The following is a 12333-nucleotide window of genomic DNA, read 5'->3' on the forward strand; positions in this document are numbered from 1 at the left end:
GAGCTCCAAGGAGATTATGTTGAAAAATAAAAAAAAATTTACCCAAAAAAAATTGTTTTTATACTTCATTCTAAGGACTTATTGAACTACCCTCGTATATACCTGGCTTGACTCCGTCCGTATCAAAGTGTGGTATATTTTCATAATAGCCTGCTCTAGGAGTAAATGAACGCGCGCCAAGCGCGCTTTCCCGAGTCTGCAGTCTTATTTCCTTACATGAAAAAGATAAACAATTTAAAAAAACATCACACAAATTCTTAATTATTAAGTTGAAATAAATTCTGAAACAATAAATAATTTCGAGTTGAAAGTGTTTTAAATTTAAGCAAATATTCTGAACGATTTCGAATTCAAACTTTCCAAATCAAACAGTTTTAGATTAAGTAACATTCTGAAAGTACAATATTTCGAATGGAATGAAAAGGAATTGAACTTGTATCACATCCAAATAAAATCGTATAAATTTGAATCTAAACTAAAAAAAACTAAAAATCTGAGAATTTTAAGATATTCCATTGAAAATTAAATGATACAAAACAAATTGTTATATATGATTTCAATGTTTGAGTGTTCTCATTTTTAAGACTTCACTTAAAATATTATTTTCTTAATTTCTCATTATTACAAATTTTTCTGAGTTCATTTAATTCAAAATTATTTCATTACAGATCTTTCAGATTAAAAATTTTGCTACTATCAATTCTTAATTTGATGTTCTACCATTTCGAAGAATTAAAAATTCAGATAAATTAGCACGTTTTTAATTGAAATAAAGCAATTTATATTATTCAAATAAAAAATTATCAAATTTTAAACTGACAGGAATTGAAACCAAAAAATTTTTAATAGTTAATGCTTAAATTGTCCTGAAAATGTTAGTATTTGAATTGAAGCTTCTGAACCGAAAAAACCTTGGTTTTAAGACTTTAAAAATTAAACTATTTTAGTATTGTGCGTTCGAAACTAATTTCAAATTGAAACGATACAATTTTCAAAGATGATAAATATATAGTATTAGTGTCATATCCTTTAGTTTAGTGACATTTAAAGTTATTTGATAGATTGTTTATTAAAAAATGCGATTAATGTAAAAAATATTCCAGTTATTTTCATCACTAAAAATTTAAGAATTTTTATATATTCTGATAAGGTAAACCTGTAATGTTTAATTATTCTAAAAACTATGAAAATTATAAGTTTTTAAATCGGAAAATTTACAAGTTAATGAATTCAAATTTGAAGCATTAAAAATCAGAAAATTCCAGACTTTGTTTAAAAATTGAAGCATTCCTAAATTAAAATCGTGAAACTAAGCCTTTAAAAATATTTCATTATTTAATTTAACAATTTTGCATTGCGATTTTAGAAATCAATAATTTTAGTTGAAAGTGCAAAATCAATCATTTTACAATCAGCAATGCTACGATAAAGCGTTTCCATAGGGGAACAATTTCATGTTGAAGACCATTTTCGAAGCTTTCAAGTTGACTTGTAATAATAAACTGTGACATTAAAATGACAGAAAAAGTCGCGAGAAAAAAACACGCGAATAGCGAACGTAAACACAGGAACTTCAATGTGGACAGAATGAATGAATGAATCGTAAATGATTATATACTAGCAGCAATGCACGCGTGCGAAGTGCGCGTTGATGTCCCTGGATTTTAATTTCCTAGCATTAAAAATATAAACAATTTAAAAATCCATTATTGAACACAGGCTTAATTCATTAGTGTTTTTCAATTTTATGAAACAATAATAAATAATTTCAAATTGAAAGCGCTTGAAATTGCTAAAATATTTTTCGAATAATTTTGTATTCAAAACTTTCCAAATCAAACAACTTGCGATTTGGTAAAATTTTGAAATAAAGACAATACTTCGAATGAAATGAATATGAATTGAACTTGTATCATTTCTAAAAAAAAGCGTTTAAAATTGAAAATTTGTAAACCTGAAGTGTTTGAAACTAAACATTTTGACTCAGAAACTGTTAAAATTAAATAATTTTAGACTCAAATTTAGCAAATAAACAATGTCATTAAAAGCGTTCAAAATTTAACAATTTTATTTTAAATGGAATGATTTCAGTTGAAAATGTGACCGCGCAGCGAGCAAATTGGATAAATTAGAATTGATTTAGTTAATTTAATTAAATTAAATATGAAATTGTCCTATTTTGAAAGATTAAATATTTAAATTGTCCTGGAAATGTTCATATTTGAATTGAAAAGTAGGATTTATTGCAAACTCTTAAAATTAGGGAATTCAAACATGGTACATTAAAAATTAATCAATTTCTAATCTTTATTTAAAAATTAGAGTATTCTTAAATCAGGTGACATAAACTGTGACATTGACATGATAGAAAAAGTCATAAGTAAAATATACGTGAAAAGCAAGCAGAAACATATAAGCTTATTCAGTGCGCTCGAACTTTACGTTGGAGGTCCGGGACCCACCTCTGGTAATTTTTCTATGTACTTTTATCGAGGTTCTGGTGGTTCGGATTCCACCTTAAGCTGTAGATTCCCCATCATACACATGTTTGCAACCCTGTCAGTGGATGGTAGGGCAAAAAACCATGTTTTTCTGAATATGTCACTTGTTTGGTATATACCGTGGCAGCTTCCTCATTTTTTGTAATGAACTCTGATGATAATAAAAATTCTTTTTGAGAGAATCTACATTAATTAATCTAAAGTCTAAAAGATCTAAAAGAATAATAATTTCTACCATTTTACTTAATAGTTTCCTTAGAAAATAATTTTATGTTAATCTCCCTTATTGTATTTATAATTAATTAATATCATGAATGCAGAATGTTACTTGGTTGTACATGTTGTCTTTTATCATTTCAATGGCAGTCTTGCGTCCACCAATGAAGGATGAGTCGAAGAGACAAGAAAACAGCGACGAGAACTTCTCATCCGGAAGTTCAAAGGGCGAAATTGTACCCACTGGCAAAGGGGACCTGGAATACGTAAAATTGGTGAAAATTAGTCGAAACCAATTCGAAGATCCACGTAAGTTATTAAGTTATTATTACCATTTTTGTTAAAATATTCATGTATGCTAATGTATTAGCATTTATTACATTTTTACCTCATAGCTGATTATTACTCCACTGCCAAAAGACATCATAGTGGCCACTTTCGACACAAAACTGCGAAAGTTTGGGATCCACATCCCCAGTATGAATTCACAGCTTTTGGGAGACATTTTCATTTGCTGCTTTCTCACGATTCCAGTTTCGTTTTTCCAGACATGAAGGTGATCTTGAAATTAATAATATTTTTCGCATTATGTGTTGGGTTTTATTTTTTAACTATAACTGACTAGTACTTTTCCTAAAATTTTGAACTGTCTTTCAAAATTAAAAAATTGCCTTACATTTTTTCAGATTATTTTTGGACATATTTAAAAATCTTTTGCAATGTTTTAAATGTTTTTAAATTTTCTTTAAAAATTAATTTTTCAAAAATAAATCATTTTAAAATTTCCCAGGAATCTTAAGAAAATTTATTTATTCTCTTGAAATGTTTCGAAATTCTTAAAAGGCTTCGAAAATTGTTTCAAAATCTTCAATACTAATCTACACTTTATTTGAAATTTGTTGAAGTATTTTTAAATTAAATTTTTTTTTTTTTTTTAATTTTTGCAAATCTTCTAACCTTTTTAAATATCTTTTAAAATTATTCAAATTTTTTCTAAAAGGATACAAAAAAAATTTTTATCGCCTTAAAATTATCCAGATTCTTTTTTGGTAATTTCAGAAATCGTTTCAAATAACCCCTTACAATTAATTTTTCAAAATAAAAATATGTTTAAAGTTTTCCTAGAAATCTTAAGAAAATAAAAATTCATTCGAAATTCCCACGAAACATTTCAACATTTCTAAGAAGCTTCTACATTTACGTTTGTAATTGTGTTCAATTTTTTTTTAAATTCATTTTTTAAAATAAAAAATCAATTCAAATTTTTCCAGGATTCTCAACAACAAATTTTTTATTTTCTTCTAGCCTGACAAAGTTCTTAAAAAGCTTCTTTTTGGAAATCTTAAAAAATCTACATCTTGTTTAAAAAATTTTTAAGTCTTTTAAAGATTTAATCTATTTTCGAACCTTCAAAAATTCTAAAACTTTTTTATATCTTTTAAAATAATTCAGTTTTCCTTACATCTTTTAAAATCTTGCAAAATTAAATCAATTGTCTCCAAATCCTCTTTTTGACGTTTTTTTTTTAATATTTAAAACTGAAATTCAATATTTAAAAATAATACTTAAATGTTTTTAAATTTTCCAAAAAATCTTATTGTTGTAACCAGGAAGTTTTTGTATTACCGGTGCCGACAATTTCTCTTAACAGTACCTGCAGTGCATACATTTCGCAAATTAAAATATTCTAAGTTTTTGTTTCATAATTTCATTTTTATCATCTCCTTTAAAGTCTGAAAAAGTTGACAAATTATTGCGTGATAGCCAAATATTGAAAAAATGATTTCCTAATATAAAAAATTTTAATAGGTGCAAATTAAAAAAATACCTTACAAAAGGTTCCATTTTTTGTTATTAAAGGTAACCCACGTTAAAAACAACACCACCAAATGGGAGCACGCTGGTCAGCATTTGGATTGTTTTTACAGCGGAATTGTGGACGGAGATCCTAATTCCATAGTGGCAGTAAATCTGTGCGGGGGGATGGTAAGTGATTTTTAAAACCCATCTCAAAGAATTTATAACTTAATATCGCGGATTATTGGCTACTATTCCGGAAATGCATTTTCAATTTCTATTGAGGAAAACACTTAAGTAGTTACGGAAACTATAAGTCAGCCCAAGTCGTGAAAGTATATACGATTAGAATAACCTAAATTTTCATGGAACTATTCATTCTTCACGAAACTCTGACAGGATATAAAGTAACGTGTCTGCTACAACTACTGGATAAAAACACTTCTTAAAAAAGTTTTATTTTCGGAAGAGTTTGGAAAATCATTCGATTCGAGTGAATTTTGACGTCTCCGGATATCAAAACTGATTTAAATTTCTAGTACTAAAATAAAGTCAATAAGAATTCAAAATGCCAGACGGAAAAAGAAACTAATTTCGTTTTAATCTACAGCAACATTTTCTTTCGAAAAAAAGAAATTGGAACTAATCTTATAGAAGACTTAATCGTTTAGTATGAGTTGAAATCCCGTATCGGGAGAAAAGTAAATCGTGCCCGCAACCTAGAAGAATTGACAGAACAAGGAAAGTCTTGATTAGCCTTCCAAGAGGCATATTTATACTATATTCCAAACTGGGACGAATCCAGACGTGTGCGAAGCTGTAAATCGCATGCAATGAAGCGGGACGCGTATGAACATTGATGGTTTCCGTTTCAGACAGGACATATGACAACGTCTACCGGAAGTTACCTCATTAAGCCTGCGAAGCGTTGGTCGGATGACGAGGATGGATCCATGGATCCACCACTACAACATGCCATCTATAGGATTTCTTCCTCAGATTCCACTCTTACAAATGACCTGCCCAGCAACCACGAGTGTGGTGTCATCGGTACGGTATATGTCAGTTGTGGTTGGGTGACTAGCCACTGAAATACATTGTCCTCTACCTTCACACTCTCTTTCATTCATTCTCCTCAACTCCCCCAGTCGTCTGAATCATCCTGCTTTTGTACTTTCATATTCCAGTAGTGGATCCTGAAAAAGACGAGATTTATTCGAGATTAGATTCTGGGGGAGATAGTCTCAATAAAGAAAATTGTAGTAGCGCGACAAGGTCTTTTTAAGAATGTCCTCCATGCACACTAGGGTGACTAAAAAAAAACAGAAGTTTAACCCCTTGAAGTTTTGCATAAGAATAATATAAGGAAAAAAGCGTATTTTTCTAAATTACGTCCAAAACATAAAAAAACATAAGAAAATATATAGGCTATACTTTTATGATATTATGAGAACTCATCAAAGGAATACGAATCTATCATTAATTTTTAATTTAAACAGCCCAGGGCTACTTTCATAGTGCCCCAAAATCTAACGCATACTAATCTTGTCTTTCTTATTTTTTCATAGATCCTCATGAACAACTAAATCACAAGATTTGATGTATTGGCCTATTATCATGACCTATTTAACGAAATTGGAAGTTGTATTTTTTATTTAAATTGTTGGCTTATTGTTTAAACAATTTATTTTTATTTGCCTCCAACTTTTTAGATGGAAAATATCAAAGATCTTACCTTTATGCTGGTTTTTTAACAAATCGTTACATGTCCTTACAGTTTATTTGAGAAAAAATAGTTCGTGTCAAAGTTATTTATTTAATAATAATGACTTAGATTTGTGTGATTTTACTTTCACTGTAGAGAAAATACCATTCTTATTCAATACTAATTATGAAGGGTTGATTTTATCCCTTGGAAGATTCTTTACAATTCTGTATATTTGGTTTTTATGAAATTAAAGAATATTTGACAAAATATCTGTTTATAAAAATATAAGCTGTATGATTTTTACATAAATTTTTTTAATACAAACTAGCCAAATAGATTTTACATAATCTTTCGCAAAATAAAGTCAAATATTAGTCATTTGGATTAAATAACCATTTCAGCTTGTAACTAGATTAAAATTTAAAAAACATAGATCCAAATAAAGGTCCTAGGGGGGTCAGCATGCAAAAATCGCCCCAGTACGTATCAAGTTCATATTACCATCATAGAAGAGTACCCATGTGATAAAACATTCCACCAAAGGATAACCTAAAATCAGACTAGGTAGACAAAAATTTGAATGTTTTAAAATAAAAAATAGGGGTAAAAAATGTTCCAAAAATTTCCAAAATAAATTAGATTATAAATAACAACATTTTAAGATTTTAGGGAGAAAAATTGTTTGACCAACGAATAAATACTTTTCCCATTTAAAAACCCCTTGTTAATTTCAAAAAACCGGGGGCACGGGTTAACGTTGAACAATAAAATACGGAATTTCTTCTTTCTTAAAACGAACAAATTAAGGAGGAGGGTGTTTCGTTATTAAAATATTGAAGGTATAAATATAGGCTACCCTAGCACTATACGTATACTCACAGCGCATAGTGGGTGGAAAATGGACAAAATTCGCTAGCCGTCACAAATCTTCACCGATCCGAATGAAATTTTGTTTGAACACTCAGAAGACTGTCCTCTTATCGCACACATGCAGAGAAGATGAATTTTTATTTCCTAAATATACATATAGAAGGGTATATCTTTTTATTCTTTATGTTTCAGCCATAACGCACAGCAGTTAATAATTACTAAGCTGAAACTGAACTACTTTAATACAAATAACATACTACAAACCGCAAACCCTCAAACTTCAAGCCCACAAAAACCAACCCCACATATCCCAAACCTAAATATCCCAGTAACTCACAAAAAACAAATAAAAAGACACAACCAAGTTGTCTTAGGTTTTTAGGCTTGGAGTATTAGGTTTTGTGGGCGTAGAATTTGTGGTGTTGGATTTTGTGGACTTGGGCTTCGAATATGTAGTCCCTGGACTTTTCAGGTTTCGGTTTTATGATTTTTGATTTTGTGGGCTTAAAATAAATGAGCTTCGGGTTTTCGCGTTATGGCTGAAAATAAGGAATAAAAAGATATACCCTTCTATATATATATATTTACAAAATAAGAATGAAGAGGACAGTCTTCTGAGTACTCAAACCAAATTTCATTCGGATCGGTAAAAATTTGTGGCGGCTAGCGAATTTTAACAATTTTTCCAACACTGTGCAGCGTCCTGCCTCGGGTTTTTATTTTTTAAATACATAAAGTACCCTGAAAAAAATTGGAATTCTTTAAAACCTTTTTTTATCCCTATTTTTCATTTTAAAAATGTCTAATTAGTCTTATGGGTAACTATAACAAAAATTTCGATCATCAAAATCGGTTTAATCGTTTTCGAGAAAAGTCCCTCCATAACTCCCCAGAAATAAAATGAGTAGGTCACCCTTTGGAGAAATTTTATGACATATAGGTGCCCATCTATGGTGGGAATATGAACTTGATACTTTTGCATTCTTATCCTCTTAAGTCCTTCTGTTAAATAACACATTGTAATCTCAATTATTTTGATGCAAAACGCTTATATTTCTCCTTAAAAATTCGTAGCAATTAATGTCGGGTTTATTTTCGTCAATTTAAAAAATTATTATAAAAGTTAGATGATTTTTTTTTTATCTGAAGAAGAGTGTTTTTCTATATCTTAAAGATCACAAGTGTTTTGATATAAATGAGGGTTTGGGCAAACTCAAAACGGTATAATGGTATTATGGTATTAATAAATTAGGAGAAAAAATGGAGACTAAAACACGCACGATTCTCAAATTCTCCCATTAATTGATTAATTCTTATAAATTCAATGACAGTATCCATAAAGTAAATTTTTTGACAGTCAGTAGTCACTTCTGAAGCAATATTACTATAAAATTACAGGTTTAGTATCAAGATTATTGAGAAATGACGAGGTTTCACGTTTGCTAACTTTATTGCTACCATATACTTAATTAGGCAGGCGAGTAGTAACCTTTATGAAACCCTAAAGGAGCACCTGTTTGGATTAATTAAGATTCCCTTAACATGGGTTCTCAAAGGCACATATTAGAATTGCGTCATTAATTAATTCCTGCTCGACCTCGACTTGCATTCTTACTGAAATTAATGATGGAGGTCGAAAGATACCTCCTTGTAGGTCTATACTCAATCGTACGTGCTCAATCGAACACCTGTACGGTTAATACCAATACGAATACGAAGAGATAAACAGGTGGTACAGACTGCAGACACTTACGTCACCCTCAGCCTCCGGCACTTTCGGCTGGGTCTCAGAACTTGGGACAATGTTTGCCCCGAGGTGTATCATCTCGTCGAGACAGGTTGGCGTCTTCCGGGGATTTTGCATACCAATCTCCACGCTTTTTTTTGCCTTTTCACCATCAAGACCGAATCTCTATTTTCTTCATTTCTTTCCATTATTGTTCTATTCCACTTCATTATTTTTAGTTACCTATCTTATTTTTATTCCTGATTCGTTTGACAGTATTACAATATCAAATTGATTAATAATAAGTTTCCACTCGTGTGCAAAGATTAAGTGATTAATTACCTGGATTAGCAGTTCTTTGAGATTTATGATTCAGTAAGTAGATAAGTTTAGAAATAACGTAAAAGAAGACTTTAGTCTGTCAGAAAATGATTTTAAAAATTCGCAGTCACTTTCAGGTCGTGTTTTTCTTAGATCACTTTTTAGTCACTTTTTTAAGATAAAGTCACTATAATCACTTCTCCCGATAAATTAAAATAGAGAACCCAAGGATTTCTGAATTTTATTTAACCGTTTTGAATTCCTATGAAATTCTTTTGAAATCCAATAAATTCAATGGATGTTATTTTTTATTCTCAATTATTTTTTAATTCATACAGAAGACATTTTAATTCACCATCAATTCTTATGGATTTGATCAGATTCTTATTCATCATTTGCATTCACCCCTGTTTATCTGAATTCAACGGAATTTATTCGATTTTAAATATTTTGTTCTATTCACTTAAATTATTTTTTTAATTGAAGGGGCACACTGCATACGGGCGTAAGTGCCAAAACATGAATTTTACGGGAGTCTAACTTTCACTTAAATAATTTTTAACAAAAAAATGCAAAAAAGTTTCTTGGTACTGTTGGGCTTAATCAAACCATGAAACGAACATTCTGAAAGAAGAATCTATCTCCGCGAAAACCTTTGTCAAAGGTACTGCGTGTCCCCATAAACTCTGATTTTTATACATGAAAAGTTGCGTAACTGTTTTATTTTTCAATTAAAAAACAAACAAACAAGAAAGTACTTTTAAGCTGTTGGTTAGCTCTAATAAATCGCAAAAAATAAAAATAAAAAATTTTGTAACTGTACAATTGTTTAATTTAAGAGAAAAACAAGGAAGCACTTTTGAGCTATTGTATCTTGTGCTCTTGAACTCTTCTAAATTTACTGTAATTTTACGGAAATCAATGGAATATTTAAAATTCTTTTAAAAAATGCAATTCATTTTTATACGTTTGTAACTCACCCTGAACTATTATTAGTTGTTTTGAATTATTAGTAATATATCGTGAATCCTTTTGTATTCTTTGGAATTTTTGAATTCACTGGATTTATTATAAGTTCACTTAATTCAAGTCAAGTCAATGAAGTTTTTTGTCATTCACCCTGAAGTCTTTAAAATTCACCTTGAGTTCTTAAGCATTTCATCCATTTCCTTTAAAGTCCGTTGACTTGTTCTCAATTCATTCCAAATTTAATTAATTCAATGCATTCTTTAAATATTTTAAAATTATGTTCAATTCCCTGGAATTTGTATTAATTTCAACAAATTCTTATCATTTCCTTTAAATATCTTCAAATTTTCTCGAATTTTATTTAATTCCTTATTTTTCACTTCACTTAAATTCTGCTGAATTCGTCCCGAATTCTGTTTACTCCTATTTTGACCAATTCAATGGAATTCTTTTTTATTAAAAATTTTTTCAATTATATTCTTTCAAATTCTTATGAATTTTCTCAAAATCTCTAAGATTCTCTTGAATTCTTCTAGATTGAGTCAAATTTTACAGAAATTAATCGAATATTTTGAATTATTGAAATTTTTTTCAATTGATTTTAATTAATTTGTGACTTACCCTGAATTTTTAATGATTTATCCGGAGTTCTTTGAAAGTCTTTGAAATTCTCTTAAATTTGTTCACTTTAACCGTAATTTTTTTATTTACTTCAATTCTTCTAAATTCACTCAAATTCAATAGATTTTTTAAAGTTTTTTTTTGTCCTTCACCTTTTTTAAACTCACCTCGAACTCTTAGGCATTACATCAAATTATTTAAAAGTACCTTGAATTGTTTTCAATTCACTCTCAGTTAAATTAATTGAAATTTTTTTTATTATTTTTGCATGGCTTTTAATTCACTTGAATTTTGATGGATTTTATCGAATCATTCTAATTCCCATTCTCTAAATTTACTCGGATTTTATAAAAAAAATTTTTTATCTCTGTTAATTCACTTAAATTCTATGAGATTCGCCCAAAGCACTGTTCATTCCCATTTCTCTCAATTCCATAGAAATTTTTGGTTGTAAACATGTTTGGTTGTAAACATTGTAAACATGTAAACATGTGTAAATTTTATCTTAATCTCTTGAATTTTTCTAAATTCTGGATTCTTGAAATTGTTTAAATTAATTTTAATTATTTTGTAACTCACCCAGCTCTCTTAATAATTTATCCTGAATTCTTTCAAATTCTTTTTAATTATTTGGAATTCGCTTTAATTTTGTCTAATTCACTTAAATTCTTCTGGAATTAGAATTACAATTAGAATTTATTTATTGATGGTACATACAGAATGTTTACATCTGTTCCATAGCCTTCTCCTCTCCTTCTTAATACAATACATTTTTTGAATCTTTTTAACATATAACTGTATGTATCTTTCTACCAATATATAATTTGTTGAATTCTTATAAATTTACTCAATTCAATAGAGTTTTTTTTAAATAATTGATTTCTTATGAATTTCATCAATTTTTTTTAATTCCCTTCAATTTTTCTAAATAGACTTCAATTTGGCTGAAGCTAGTCAAATATTTGTTATTTCTTTAATTTTTTTCTATTCTCTTGAAGTTTTAAGAAATGTACCTCTTTTGAATTAACAGAAACATTAGTTCCAATTTTAATGCACGTTAGTAACTTTTAGACAATTGCAGTCACCTTTTGGGTTAAAAATTAGTCACTTCTTCGGTTTAAATAGATAACCTCTTCCAAGTAAATCAGACTGTGGCAGCCCTGTTAATATTTTAATTTGTTCCTTATTAGCAAAACGTCATTTAAAAGTGGTCGGTTCGGAATTCAGGCATAGAGAATAATCAGCACATCTTTCTCGACCAAACTCGTTTACGTCCCACGAACAACAAGCCAAATAAGAATTAAAAGAAAGACTTCTTTAGCTCGAATAAATAAATCAATTCCATTGATTAAGAATTTCTTTCACAATATTAAAACCTGAAATAAAAACTCGATAAAATGTAGCTTCCTTTAATCAACTTCCAAAGCCAATTGGTTGGTTTGAGAAAGAAATAGACTTTGTATCACCTTTCATCATAAAATAGGTTCTAATCCTAATTAACTCTTAAACGGCCAAAACGCCACTACCGGTACACTGCTTTTCAACGGCCAATAACTAAGACTATTCGATACTAGAAAAAATTGAGACACATATATTTTTATTGC

General features: G+C 29.3%; 1 protein-coding gene across 4 annotated transcripts in view; it reads left to right on the forward strand.

Moving 5' to 3' along the window:
* LOC117171443 (A disintegrin and metalloproteinase with thrombospondin motifs 9) overlaps positions 1-12333 on the forward strand; it is a 263326-nt gene that overhangs the window by 216506 nt on the left and 34487 nt on the right. For all 4 annotated transcript variants that reach the window (XM_033358776.1, XM_033358777.1, XM_033358775.1 and 1 more), the window contains 4 exons: positions 2868-3026; positions 3113-3273; positions 4578-4703; positions 5390-5564. In XM_033358776.1, coding sequence (XP_033214667.1) covers positions 2868-3026; positions 3113-3273; positions 4578-4703; positions 5390-5564 — 621 coding nt within the window. The remainder of the gene's footprint in view (positions 1-2867; positions 3027-3112; positions 3274-4577; positions 4704-5389; positions 5565-12333) is intronic.

This window comes from Belonocnema kinseyi, chromosome 4, assembly GCF_010883055.1.
Source record: "Belonocnema kinseyi isolate 2016_QV_RU_SX_M_011 chromosome 4, B_treatae_v1, whole genome shotgun sequence".
NCBI classification, from domain to species: Eukaryota; Metazoa; Arthropoda; class Insecta; order Hymenoptera; family Cynipidae; genus Belonocnema; species Belonocnema kinseyi.